Source organism: Podarcis vaucheri (assembly GCF_965113315.1).
Source record: "Podarcis vaucheri genome assembly, chromosome: 14".
Classification (NCBI taxonomy): Eukaryota; Metazoa; Chordata; class Lepidosauria; order Squamata; family Lacertidae; genus Podarcis; species Podarcis vaucheri.
Window position 1 is genome coordinate 53,223,973 of NC_138752.1, and position 14,809 is coordinate 53,238,781.

Genomic DNA, 14,809 nt, shown 5'->3' on the forward strand with positions numbered 1-14,809 from the left:
GCCTAACAGCACCCAGCTGGTACAATGTTCATCTAATGTTCCTGTTAACATGTTGCAGATTCCAAACAGATCAAAGAATGGGATGAATCCTTTAGCTCTTCTCTAGGTCAACTGCCAATTTCTTACATAGAATGTAGAGCCGGTATTTTTAAATACAAGTCATGCTGAAGCAAGAAAATATCCAGGTTTCAGAAGAGGTTTGGGCAGGATCTAAGTTACTTGTGGAATAAATGTGCATTGGTTTAAAATTGGAGCCTATCCCTTTCTTATAGATTGGGTGGGTGGGTGTCAGTTGCTCATTCCAGTTTAGTCCCTGTTCTGAACATTAGTGTTTTGCTTCGTCTTGGCCTAAAAGGTGGGGCAGGAATTATATAAATAAATAGCAGCAATTTAAACAAAAGCTATACAGTGGTACCTCGGGTTACATACACTTCAGGTTACATACACTTCAGGTTACATACGCTTCAGGTTACAGACTCCGCTAACCCAGAAATAGTACCTCGGGTTAAGAACTTTGCTTCAGGATGAGAGCAGAAATCGTGCAGCAGCGGCACAGCAGCAGCGGGAGGTCCCATTAGCTAAAGTGATGATTCAGGTTAAGAACAGTTTCAGGTTAAGAACAGACCTCCAGAACGAATTAAGTACTTAACCCGAGGTTATGAGGTTATGAGTTTGGGGAAGGTCAGTCTGGATGATATCTTTGCATCCCTTCCAGGCCTGTGATTCTGTATCCAGTAAAGGCTAGAATCTAATAGAGGAGGCTACAGAGCCTGCCAAACCAGTTAAGGTGATGGCTTTGGCTGGCCAGTTGAGGGCCCTCATCTGTATCCCAAAGAATGAGCTAGGTTGCAAGAGCTACAACTAAGTGATGTTGCTCTCCAGGAAAGTGGGGGTTAAGCATTTCCCTCCACTCTCCTCACCTGGCTGGATGCTACATGATTCTTGTTAAAAGAACAATCGCCAGAGTTGTGTGTCTGTGTGTATGTGGAGTGATGCTAGAAGCTGGAGAACAGAGACAATCCTAATGGGGAAGCAAAAATCTGTTTCAGTGTTAATGCTGTGGGCCCCTGCATCCTATGCTCAGGTTGCATATATGCATAAATAAACCATATATCCTAAGCCAGTGTGGTGTAGTGGTTAAGAGTGGTAGTCTCGTAATCTGGGGAACCGGGTTTGAGTCTCCGCTCCTCCACATGCAGCTGCTGGGTGACCTTGGGCCAGTCATACTTCTTTGAAGTCTCTCAGCCCCACTCACCTCACAGAGTGTTTGTTGTGGGGGGGGAGGGAAAGGAGAATGTTAGCCGCTTTGAGACTCCTTAAAGGGAGTGAAAGGCGGGATATCAAATCCAAACTCTTCTTCTTCTTCTTCTAAAGACGCCACAGTCTTCATTGACCTTCGTTCCAAGGAAACCAAACTCTGGGAAAAACACTTGGAGCCCCTGGAGTCTCTAAGATTGGGGTGACATGTAACAATATAAGGGCAACATTAGAAACATTTGCACTTTTCTTAGGGGTTTTTTAGCTTTTTAAGTTGCTACGTTGGAGCTTTTGACCTTTTCATAATAATTTGTTTTTGGTCATTAAGGGCAGAGTCGTTTATGCTTGTTTGAAAATGAACCATATACCCATCTCTGTTTTGGTTCTGGTTGTTCTCGCCTCGTAACCCTTCCTGGCTCCCAGGCGTGGTTCAGGTGCTCTGGCAAAGCAACAACCCACTTTAGGTCCTTGATTTTACAGAGCCAAGTTTGAAAATCTATATTGCTCTTCTAATCTCTCATCTGTGCATTTCCTAGTTCCAAAATGGGCCTCAGCCACTGGGCTTGCTCTCAACTCTTGTCTGCTGCAATTTGAGTATCAATGAAACATGGTCTTCTCCTCTGGCGCCTCTGAAGCAGCAAAGTATATGAGACGTGACTCACAATGACACTTTGACTGGGGAAACAAAAGAAGCATCCATTTTCTCATTCAGCTGCCACAAATTATCCTCTTTCCTCCAGGGTGGTGGTGGGGAAAGACAATGACATATAGGGAGAGGAGTGGATATCTGCAAAAGCATCACTAGCCCCACTGCACACAATTACCACCATCTGTATCCCAATTAAGCTACAAAGCCTGCATGAGAATACATAGTATGGATGAAATTGGCTCTACAAAGTACATTCCAAATCCTCTTTTATTACCTCTCGCCTTGCCTCAGTCATCGATGCTACTCTTCAGCAGGAGATGCATGCTGTCCATCCAGCCTTTCCTTCCACCAGCATCCTTCTGCTGTTCTCCATCCATGAAGGATGCTCTCTTGCTTCCACTTTCCCTTTCTTTCATTGCAATTGAAATTTGGTGAATCTCCAAACTGCAGCAGGGATATCAAGTTCCACGGAGGGGATGGGCATCAGTTTCATGTTTCTGCAGAACTCTGGAGTTCAAAGGACAGTCAGAGGGCTAGCAGATGTCTGTCACAGTCAAGACCAGCTGCTTCTGTTTGGGGTTTATTTGGCTGCCGTTCTCCATGCTCCCCACCATGTAACTTGATGGAGCATTTAACTGCTCTTGCTATGAGCAAAACCATCCCTGCCATCCCAGATAGAAATTGATTTTGGAGCTCAACAGCTGGACTGGGTTTGTCATGAGCTGCAGAAGAAAGCGAGGCTGGCATGTTGGCAGGTGTTTGCAGAATGAGCTTGAGCAGTTGGTGCAGCCTCCAACTAGTAGCCCATGAGGTGTTGTTGGATGCTACGCTGATGCAGATACTTGGACTCATAGAATAGTAGGATTGTAGAGGTGGAAGGGACTCCAAGGGTCATTGAGTCCAACTCTCCCACAAAGTAGGAACCACAGCAATAGAATCCCTGACAGATGGCCATCCAACCTCTGTTTAAAAACCTCCAGCTTGCTCCATCTCCCATGTGACAGGGTCCTCCCAGTCTCCTTTTATCCAGGCTAAACATAGCTCCTTCAACTATTCCTCCTAAGGCTTAGTTTCCAGACCATTGACCATCTTGGTTGCCCTCCTCTGCATACATTCCAGCTTCTCAATGTCCTCCTTAAACTGGAGAGTCCAGAACAGGACACAGGACTCTCAAGGTAATGAGTCCAGTGAGAACTATTGGAAAGGCTTCTACAGAGGCTGGGTAATTTCTTACCCCTCACCTGTCTCCAGCTATTCTCTCATGCCCCTGGGCATCCTCTCATTGGTGTATAATGCAGCCCTCCCCCCGAATATAAGCCAGTCTGGGTCTGGTAGGCGACTAGAAGATCCCCTGGGATCTTTATATGCACTGCCTTCATCACCATGGTGGAAGAAAGCTTGAGTGCTGAGCAAGCAAATAAAATACCCCCCATACACACACCACTGCCTGCTTCAGCCAGTTTGCTTGATTGTCCCTCAGACTGTGTGATGAGAACTGTGGGTCTTTCTACTGAAAGAACTCTGAAAAAGTACATTGGGCACCAGAATCTTGTCTGTGTTTAGGGCCTCTTGCCTAGGCACCTGTTATTTGAAGGGCTACTGAGATCCCCTGCTCAGTCCCTTCCAGTGGCGTAGCGTGGGTTGTCAGCACCCGGGGCAAGGCAAGTAATTTGCGCCCCCTAACCCGTGGATTTGCGCCCCCTAACCCTAACCCCCAGATGTTGTGCCTGGTGCGGCTGCCCCCCCTGCACCCCCCACGCTACGCCACTGGTCCCTTCTCTGGGGGTTTGAGGTAAAGAGAGGCTGATATATTTCCTCAAGCAACCTTGCCTTGTCAAAATCCGCTCTGTGTGTGTATGTGTCTACTTTTGTTTGGTATCGGTGGCATTTTCACAGCGCATCAATATGCTCGAGGAAGATGAAACTGTTCTCGTATCTCGCTCTTTTAAAGAATGAAATGTGAAACAAATTTCATGGTGGATTATCACTCAGAAGGGCTTTTCCATTCATCACCAAGCCAGTAATTTCCCAGATAATACACTGCATTGGGCGGGCGGTTGGAGGAGGGCGTGTGTGTTCTAAAGCTCAGCTGGTAAACACTAAAAGAAGCAAATTCCATTGTTTTGCATTCAAATAAATAAGTAATTAGGATGTACTAATAGTCTTGGCTCTTTCCCTCTACTAAAAGACTGGGGAAACTAACCTCTCCATGTTCTTCTTGTCATTGTTCTGCGTTCAGGCTATCAAATCGCCTACCGTCTGGCAACCAGCAGCCCAAACAAGTTCACCACCGTTGAAGTTGGCTCCACCGTCAGGCAGTTTGTGGCGACAGATCTCCTCCCTGAGTCAGCATACATCTTCCGAGCGTCTGCCAAGACCCGGCAGGGCTGGGGGGAGCCTCTGGAAGCCACAGTCATCACCACGGAAAAGAGAGGTAATGGCAGCAGCTGCAGTCATGACACTCTGTTTCCTGTTGTTGTCCAATAATCCTCACCAACTCAGGGAACAACCATTGATGCTCCTGCAGGTGATCTCACTGATCAGTCTGGGATAGAAGGGTTAAGAGGTTCCAGGAAATAACCTGGACCTCTGTGGCTCAACCCATTCCATGCACTTAACCTTGCAGGGTTGTATTTTTGAGGGTCAGCTTATTTGCAAGTAGGTCATGCTGGAGATATATGGTGCCTTTTGTAATAAAACCATTTGTTTGCAAACAATCAGTGAGCAGATGGGGATCAAACCCCCTTGCAGGCAATATTGACAGCACATAGCACTGTAACATGCCAAATGGAGGGGCAGGGAGGGGTACGTACTTCAAATCATATATAGCACCAATTAAGTCCGATGGCCCACCAGTTCCTAACCACGTCTGCTGCCACATCTGCTGCAACCTCCAAGCCCTGTGCGATCCTGGTGAAATGCCCTGAAATTTTGGGCATTTACAACCATCTGCATCTGTCAGGCATCTCTGAATGAGCAGTATCCGGTTCTCTTTAAGCCTATCCATGTGAGCATCCCTCTCTCCCCCCCTTCCCCAAATAGACACTCTTCCATAGAATAGAAAGGAGAGTACTCTTGTTCTGGAAAGCATCTTTCCCTGCTCTCCTTCCCTGTCCAAGATAAAGCTAATTTAACAAAACTATGTGAGAGACACTGCTGTGTGCCTAATAGCTGCATCACATAATTTCCTTCTCTCTTGTAGCAATAACAATGGGCCCCATTACTGTTAAGCACTTAGGGTTCTCTGAATACAAGAGCCGCTGTATAAAATACAGCCTTCCCCCTAATGTATGGCCTTGTGTCCTGCCTACATCACACCCTGCTGAGCAATCAGAGCGAAAAGTAGTTCGGTTCCTAAGAACTGGATGGCGTAAAAACACAAATTGACCGTGCATGTACTAAAATTAGGGGGCAACTACGCACGGGGTTTGCTGTACAGCTATGCATTTAAGTGCAGGGAGGGTACTTGGAAATAAAACTCGTAAGTTTTTGCTTTGCACCTCCCCAGCTGCGTCCATATAGAAGCATTTGTGCCCCACCTTTCAGCTAAAAGGGCTCCCAGTCGCTTACTTGCAATAAATTAAAACAAGACAGCCCTGCCCACAGGCTTCCAATCTTAAAACGCAACATGCAAGGGGAAAGGGACAAGGAGGGGAGAGGAAGAAAGCAAACTCAGGCACCACTACTTTAACAGTAGCACTTGTAATGACCAGGTGGCACAAAACAGTTCAGGGGCAGGGAGTGCCTGAGAGAGCAAGGCTGATGAATGAGCCCTGCTTCTCATCTCTCCCGCGGAGGCAGCTGGGTGGAAGAGGTTCTGCCAGGTGACAGCTGAGGGGAGAGTAGGCCTGATGGAGCTGGTCTTTCATTAGAATGGCAAATGGCCTAATATCTAAAGGCAAGCACAGACACGAGATGAGGAATGAGCGAGGGAGGCACAGTGGATGGAGGATCTCGGAAATAGGTTTGCAGGATAAACCAGCATCTTTCCATACCGTGCGGTGTGGCTCTCATTTTACTGTCAGATTTGAGCAAAACTGGAAAGAATGTGGGTCACGGTCTTGCCACGCAAAATGGGCAACTCTGCATCCAGTCCCTTTTCCTTCTCTCTGTCATGTTTTGTAAGGTGATGACAACATAAAAGCGTTTATTTCCCCTCCCCTGTTGCATATTCTAGGGTGCTGCTGGGGCTGGGCTGTGCGTATGATGTGACCACATCCAGCCCTTTTTTCCCTTTGTGGGGAATGAGAAACTGGATGTGGGGTTGGTTGTTTCTGACGACAACCCTATGATCAGCATCTCACTTTTTCCACCCTAAAATTGAGGTGGAGCACTTGGGAGTTAGACACTCCGAAATTTAAATTTCATTCACATTGGACTGGGAATCGGGCACCTCTGTAATCCTTTAAGCTCCTTTAGGAACCTATGTGTCAATCGGTTATGTAGAAATACAAAGCATGTCCTGAGCTCCTTATAGCCCAGTGCTCTTGTTAAGACCAAAGCAGCCCTGGATTTCTATAATCCTATGGATTTCAGTGTTACAGAGATGCCCTTTAGGCTTTCGATGCAGCCTGCCCGGAGTGGAGCTGCGAGATTCTGCATGGCAATCCCTGCTGCTAACAAGAAATCACTTTTTCTCGCCCTGTTTGAAGGAGGGACAATAGAAAGACTTTGTGCCCTTAAAAAAACAACACTGAAGGGGGACTGCAGGTCATGAGCTGAGGATACACCTGGCATTCAGGATCTCCCAGCTTCAGTCCCTTTCATGGACTCTCTGCTTGGTCGGGGGTTATTGTTGGCCTCACCTGCCAGAAATAATAGTTCTTGGGATTGCCTAAACTCCTGTGGGCTGGTACCATTTCCTACTAGCAGCTTTGGAGCTTATGGGGCAGTGTGGGAGGTTTTTGAAATCATTACGAAGAAAAGGACTGGAAGTTTTGCTTTGCTTGATCTGGAAGTTACAGAGAGTGCAGGATGCTGCAGCACGATTGCTAACGGGAGTGAGGCATTGTCAGCATATAACACCTGGGCTCAGAGATCTGCTTAATTGCTTCTGGGCCAAATTATATGCTATTAGCATATAAACTCCTTAACAACCTGGGACCCGTTTACCTACAAGATCACCTTCCCCCATCTGTGCCCACTCAACCTCTTTCATCAGTGGAGTTGGCACTTTTACAGGTGCCATATAATACCCCCCACATTATTTCAAAGAACTAGATTATTTAGTGTGGCAGCACCAGCACATTGGAACTCCCTGCCGATTGATATCAGGCAGGTGCCTTCATGGAAATCTTTTTTTTAGACAAGCCTACCCAGAAGCTCAGGACACGAGTGGCGCTGTGGGTTAAAACACAGAGTCTAGGACTTGCTGATCAGAAGGTCGGCAGTTCGAATCCCTGTGATGGGGCGAGCTCCCATTGCTCAGTCCCTGCTCCTGCCAGCCTAGCAGTTCGAAAGCACGTCAACGGGCAAGTAGATAAATAGGTACTGCTCCGGCAGGAAGGTACCATATTTTTCGCTCTATAAGACGCACCAGACCACAAGATGCACCTAGTTTTTGGAAGAGGAAAACAAGAAAAAAAATATTCTGAATCTCAGAAGCCAGAACAGCAAGAGGGATCGCTGCGCAGTGAAAGCAGCAATCCTTCTTGCTGTTCTGGCTTCTGGGATAGCATATGCGCAGCCTGCATTCGCTCCATAAGACGCACACACATTTCCCCTTAATTTTTAGGAGGGAAAAAGTGAGTCTTATAGAGCAAAAAATATGGTAAACGGCATTTCCGTGCACTGCTCTGGTTCACCAGAAGCGGCTTAGTCATGCTGGCCACATGACCCGCAAGCTGTACGCCGGCTCCCTCGGCCAGTAAAGCGAGATGAGCGCCGCAACCCCAGAGTCGGCCATGACTGGACCTAATGATCAGGGGTCCCTTTACCTTTACCTTTTTACCCAGAAGTTTAGAAAGTTTGCATGCATTTTAATGTATTTTAGTCTGTTCTATTGTGGCCTAAACTTTTTGTATGTTTTAAACTATGGCCGCTTGCAAATTTTTAGCGATAAATTTTATTGTTTTATCATTTTTGTGAACCGCTTTGAGGGTTTTTTTTCCTACCATCAAAGAGTATATAAATTTCACGAGGGAGAGAGAGAGAAAAGATGCAGCCCTGCTTCCTGCTTTAAGGTACACACATGAGAAGAGAGAATCCAACCCCCCGGGGGGACCAGCAAACATTTGCTTCCTCCAAAAGAACAACCCTGAGCACTTTAGCGCCAACCTTTGTATCGCCCTGTAAGGCTCCCGCCATCAGTGCCGAGGAGTCTCATCGTCTGCTGATAGAGGGCTGCTGAGAGGTGCTGAGCCATAAAGCAAACGTTCCCCGGGAGGCAGGGCAAGAGAGGAACTCAGGAGACAAACTCTTCTTTGTGGGAAGTGGCTGGAGGTTCCTGAGCTGCTGTACGTCCCTCTTTGTGGAATCGGGAGCCAATGGGGTGGGATGAAACGAGTTGTTTAGAGGTGAGCCGCCGTGGCTTCACTGATCAATGCCTGCTTTATTACATGCCAGACATTTTAATCAGAATCAATAAGCTCCATGATAAACAATTAAACAATTATTCCTCACTCTATTGAGTTTTTCAGTTGAAATCAATGGGTGCTGCTTTGGAGAGAGGGTTGCAGGGTGGGAGCGCACTAGTATGGCGTCCCTTCATCGTGTGAGAGGGTTAACCATTTGCTGCCTCCAGAGATTTCCCGGCTGCTTGTGAGAGGCTGGCTTATTTAATGCTGGCGCTTCAGAGTGATTAAGTCCAGGGACTCAAGAAGAGTCCCTGCCTGCTTCACTCATCAGGCTTGCCCTAAAATGCTGTGTGGCACTGCAGGGATATTGGCACATGTGTGTGTGCAACACAGCCATGTGGGAAGTGTCCATTTTGCTAGGGGAGGCAAATCTCCTCAGCTTAATGCTATCTATTCCAGGGCGGCGAATGAGCTGCCCTCCAGAGATTCTGCAGGACTCCCATCCAGTGGGGTAGGAAGGGGGGTGGGGGCGGTGTGCCCCGCGTGCCACCACTGAAGGGTAAGTACAGTCATACCTCTTGTTACGTTTGCTTCAGGTTAAATCTTTTTAGGTTGTGTCCCGCGGCGACCCGGAAAGGGTTACTTCTAGGTTTTGTCGCTCGCACATGCACAGACGCTCAAAATGATGTCACGAGCTCCCATCGTTCCCGACCATTGGCCATGCTGGCTAGGACTGAGGGAAGCAGTTCAAGAGCACGGCATTGACTCCCCAGGGTTTACTCGGAGGGCTGTGGCTCCTTGTTGTCTTGGGCAGTGGATCATTCCCCAAATCTGCTCTTTGGAGTTGCCTGGGAATAAACAAGGGATGTTGCAGATAATCGTAAAGAGGAGTTCATAAAAATGCCCTGTTTCATTACTTGAACATTTCTTTTCCGCCAGGCCTTTGGCTTCAAATTATCTGTGGCCTCCTTGAGTGAGTGAGTGGGTGGGATGGGGGGGGATGCTTTAACCTTGCCCTTTATAAATATGAATGTGTTTTAGATTTTCCCTTTTTTTAAAAAAAATATTTTTGTTGAATTTTATCCATATAACCCAAATAACAGAATAGAACTTCATGAGTCAAACACACAAAAACTGAACTGAACTGAACCAAGGCTGTCATGGGATGTTATATTCATAAGAAGAAATAATAGCTCACATTCTTAGAACACGAGGGGAGAGTGGTGTTAGAGCTGGAATAATGTTGTGATTGGCATAAAAACAGAATGAAAAAGGTACAGAGAAAAGTTATATTGATCCAGGCTTTCTGTTAGCCGAATCTGGCCTTTTACAAGTGTGGGCGTCTGTTCCTTCCTCTCCATCTCACCTGCGTCACCTTTGGCAAACTGGGGCATCACCTCAGCGCTTGCAGAAAACACATTGAACTTGGCAGGGTGTAGGATCTAAGTGCTAGACTGGAGCTTGACGCCAGTGACGACTGGGGGAGGAGGGAGAATTGGAAGAGAGGGCAAGAACCTGGGTGGAAGTATCTATGCGGGCTGGGAAATTGGAGCAGAGTTCAATGAGGAAATTTCAGTCTCGTGCAGCCTCCGTTCAAGCCATGGCCATGGGCTTGCTCAGGCAAAGTTCTCCACAACCATTTTATCTCAGCCTTGCATTGATTCTAACTGTGGAAACCACAGGTGTCCTCTGACCTTGGTGACCCTTGTGAAGCTTCCTTCTTGTTTTCACTTTCCTCAAGGCCCAGAGAAGCAAGGGCTGTTCAACAGGGAGCAGAACTGCCTCTTTTAGCATTTTTAAAAAATCATTTTTATTTGATTTTGCAAATACAAGGTTATAAAAATCCAAATATAAATCCATATACAGAGATTCCTCTAAATCTCACGACTTCCCCCCATCCCCTTCATGGGGTCCCATTTTGAACATTTACAACTGCATATTCCTTCAACGGCGTTTCCGTGTGCTGCGCTGGTGCTGGCTTGCCAGAGCAGCTTCGTCACGCTGGCCACGTGGCCCGGAAGTGTCTCCGGACAGCACTGGCCCCCGGCCTCTTAAGTGAGATGGGCGCACAACCCTAGAGTCGGACACGACTGGCCTGTACAGGCAGGGGTACCTTTACCTTTACCTTATTCCTCCATATAACTTTTATATCAGTCCATAATGTCCATGGTATTTGTTAAACTACAAGTAAAATCAAAATCCTGCCAGTGTTTCCATCTGCTTACAGTGGTCTCCTAAATAACTTATACATTTTCCCCATTCTTTTATAAAGTTTTTGTCCTCTTGGTTTCTGAGTTTTCCAGTCAGTTTTGCCATTTTGGCATAGTCCCATCAGCTTGGTTTGCAATTCCTCTCTGGTAGGGACCTTGTCTTCTTTCCATCTCTGTGCTAGTAGCATCCGGGTAGCTGTTGTTCCATACATAAAAAGTATTTTCTGCTCCTTTGGAATATTGGTGCCTATAATTCCTAATAAAAAAGCTTCTGGTTGTTGTTTTTTTAACAAAGGTTGTTTTAAACATTTTTTTCACTTCATTATATATCATCTCCAAAGCTTTCATTACCATACAAGTCTGCCACATATGATAAAAGGTACCTTCTTTTTCTTTACATTTCCAGCAGATATTTGTACTTGTCCTATACATTTTTTGCTAACTTACTGGGAGTCAAATACCACCGGTACATCATTTTCATATAATTTTCTTTCAGTGTACAACATGCCATAGTGCCTCTTTTAGCATTGATGCAACAACATATGGAAGGACAAGTTGGGTTCAGTGTCACTGCATTGGGGGATCTTCTGTTTATTGCCTACTATCTTATTTTTTTCCTAAGAATAACAATATTTATATTTCATTCCAGAACGACCGGCTCCTCCCAGTGACCTGAAAGTCCCCCAGTCCGAAGTGACGTCCCGAAGTTTGCAGCTACATTGGGTTCCTGGCAGCGATGGGTCTTCTCCGGTGCGCTACTTCACAGTGCAAACTAAGGAGCTTCCCGGCGGCGAGTGGCAAACATACTCTTCATCCATCAGCCATGAAGCTACCTCCTGTGCAATTGACAGGTACCACAGAGAAACTCACAGCCAGAAATGGCAGGAGACACAGCACACCTTGACCACAGGTAGCACCTTCTGACCTCGGAGGCCCAAAAAGACTCCTCCATCCTTGTAGGAAGGGGGTCAATGGCATTGCTTCAGAATTTGAGGCACATTCAGCACACATGGCTTCCCCCAAATAATCCTGGTAACTGTAGTTTGGTACTGGTGCTGCAAATGATAGCTTTGTGATGGGGAAACTGCAGTTCCTATGATTCTTTCAAGAAAGTCATGTGCATTGAATAGACACATGTATGGTGTGGAACTGCTCATACTTGAAGACCTGACTTGCAAAGAGAGGATCAAGTGGCAACCCTCCTTCTAGTTGAATTGGTTTGGGGTTGTGGCTCTGAGAACTCATCCAGAATAAAGTAATAGGTTATTGATTACATTTGTACATATGGTTCTAGTCCTGGTACAAATCTGCAGTCCTGTGCCCCTCTTCCAACTCCACCTTGAAATCCCAGGTGCCCTTGAATGGTTTACAAGGACCCTGAGGTGGGTGGGTGTGATGGATGGCTTTAGGATTGGGCAAATTCACGGAGGAGAGACTAGGCACACTGGGTATTCTCTGCCTCAAGGGTCAGGGGCAGCAATGCATCTGAATACCAGTTGCTGGAAACTACAGTAGGGGAGAGGGCTCTTGTGGTTGGATCCTGCTTAAGGATTTCCCACAGGCATCTGATTGGCCACCGTGAGAACAGGATGCTGGATCAGATAGATGATTGGCCTGATCCATCATTTTAATCTTGCTTTCTTCTGTTCACATTGAACAGGATGCAGTAAAAGGGACAGCAGCTGGATTCTGTGGCACTGTGTTAAGTGGTGTACAGAGACATTGCTTTTCTTTAGCCTTAGGTTGACTGCAGATATGCAATGTGTAATGCTCCCCCATCCCAACCTTAAAGAAAGTGCTACTGATTCTAGTCTACGGCGGTAATATTCTGACGAATCAATGAAGGTGAACAAGTTCTATGCAAATTTGTGCTTTGCCTTGGTGGGGGTGTGGTAGCATGATGGCTGCTTACAAAGATCCACCCTGTTTTCCCTCCAGTCTTGTTTTTTTGGGGCGGGGAGCAGCAGCCCTCATTCTCAGTTGGACTCCATGTGGAAAGTCTTTATCAGAGGGGAGGGTGAAATTTTAAACCCAGACAAATTGTTTTCCAATTGTTTTAACATGAGATAATTGTCAAACGGCTGGCTTTTCCCCTCCTCCGCCTTCTCCTTCTCCTCCTCCTTTCCTTGCCCAGCCCGTCAGCAATGCAGGAAAACCCAGACCTTTGCAAAGTCCCTTTTTTGCAGCGATACTTGATATTCATTCCCCTCTGCTGCATTGAGATTCTGTCTCTGTGAGTTCCTTATCTTGTTTTCAGATGAAATGAGGGCAATTTTATCTGTATGGCCATACTGAGGAATAGGGAGATAACATCGCCCTGTTTAAACTGCGTTATCCAGCCTTCATTAGATTGTGCTGGAATTAAAATTCTTGAAGTGATTGCTTGCTGAAGCCACCCTGTACCTACAAGGAGACTTGCCACTTGCTGTTCATAACACACACACACACACACACACACACAGCCCTCTGAAGGAAATGAGGCTCTTTTGAAAATCGTATTGGCATACCAGCAAAGGAAACTGGCTAATGGGATGCGGATCTTTGGCATCAAATTAGAAACTACCAGCTCACTGCAGTTTGAAAATGTTCAAGTGTGAGGAATTACTTTGTCGGGCAATAATTTTCACCATCAAAATAATGGGCTGCAGGGCACAGGGGTTGTCTGTTTATTGAGCACTGATTCTGATGTGCTTACAGGGCTGTTACATGAAGTCATAGGCACCAATTCTATGGGATTGAGGACATCTCAGCCCTCCCTCCCCCCCCCCCAAAAAAACCCTATATTGGGACAGGAATCTTGAGGTGCTGGGCATTGCCTATATTGTTTTACTGGTACTGCTATTGTGGGTTTGTCATGGATTTATATTCTTATACAGCCCAATGAATGTTGTGTCGTGTACATGTTTCTCTCTCTCTCTCTCTCTGTGTGTGTGTGTGTGTGTGTGTGTGCAGATTCTGAGATTTGTTTACTACGAGTTTAATGCAAAACGTAGTTTTGGCAAGGGTAAAAAACCCAAACCATATTTGTACATGTATGAAGAACTGTACTGCATTTGGAGACGTGGAATGGACGAGCCCATGAGGGAGAGATGCACTTGGGCAGAGACAGAGGGAGAGATGTCTGTGTGATATGCTTGTGCATGAGTGAGTGACTGAGAAAGAGAGAGTGGTATTTGTGTGTTTGTGGTCTGTATGTGTGCAGCAGTGTGTGTGAGAGAGAGAGAGGGGGAGAGAGAGAGGGGGGGGAGAGGGAGGGAGGGAGGGGGAGAGAGAGATGACAAACCTGTATATATTTTTCTGGTCTTGGGGAAAGCTCCCTGTTGTTATTAGACTACAACATCCTCATTGTGTATATATTGGGTGTGGGTGTGTGAATATTGTGTGATTTCCACAAGCAGGACCACCAGGACATAGCTGGCTTCCCAGGGCAAGTCTGAGGTTTTCCAGGGGGAGCAGAAGTGACTATATTCTCATTAGTTTTGTATTGTGCCACACAACCATTTTTTTGATTGGTACACACAGCACTTCCTCAATATTCTCAGTGTTTCCACTAGCCCAAAAAAGGTTGGGGACCCCTGTCCTGTTGTGAAAGAATTGATCAAATAGCATCTATATCCTACGGTCTAACAGGACAGCTGCGACTTTCCCACTTCCCCGTTCAATACAACGGAGAAATGTAACTTGCAGACCCACAGGTTGCTCTCCCTCTGCAATTTCCATGATTGCAGCAACTCTAGAGCATGCATGTGCATAGCAGCCAGTCTCCCGTCTTCATTTTTATTCCCCCCCCCTTCTTACCAAGATCCAAGGAGGGGCAAATGTGTCGCCAGGTTCCTAAGAGCATTTTCCCTGCGGGGGCTGCTCAGAGCAATTTAGCGCACACTGTCCATCACGCCTCTGTTTTATCCCACCACGTTTGAATATTCCGTCCCTGGTAATCTTATCTGCATTGCTCGTTGGCCCTCCAGGACCAAGCCTAGCAACTGGCTTCAACCGATTAATTAGCTAAGCCTATTACGCGGGACTCTGGACCCGAGTAGACCTTGTTAGCGACTCAAAGGGAGCCTCCCGCTGGCTATGCTGGAAGCTCTGCTGAAGTCACCTCAGCTGGAAGTCAGTCTTTGCATATCTTAAAGTCACTGAGTACACAGAAAGCCTGCAGGGAATCCCCTGTCACT

At 46.5% G+C, this 14,809-nt stretch overlaps 1 protein-coding gene across 7 annotated transcripts in view; it reads left to right on the forward strand.

The window, feature by feature from the left end:
• The window catches only part of SDK1 (sidekick cell adhesion molecule 1), a 605,542-nt gene that overhangs the window by 512,462 nt on the left and 78,271 nt on the right, over positions 1-14,809 (forward strand). For all 7 annotated transcript variants that reach the window (XM_082199580.1, XM_082199584.1, XM_082199585.1 and 4 more), the window contains 2 exons: positions 4,146-4,340; positions 11,281-11,482. In XM_082199580.1, the coding sequence (XP_082055706.1) occupies positions 4,146-4,340; positions 11,281-11,482 (397 nt within the window). The remainder of the gene's footprint in view (positions 1-4,145; positions 4,341-11,280; positions 11,483-14,809) is intronic.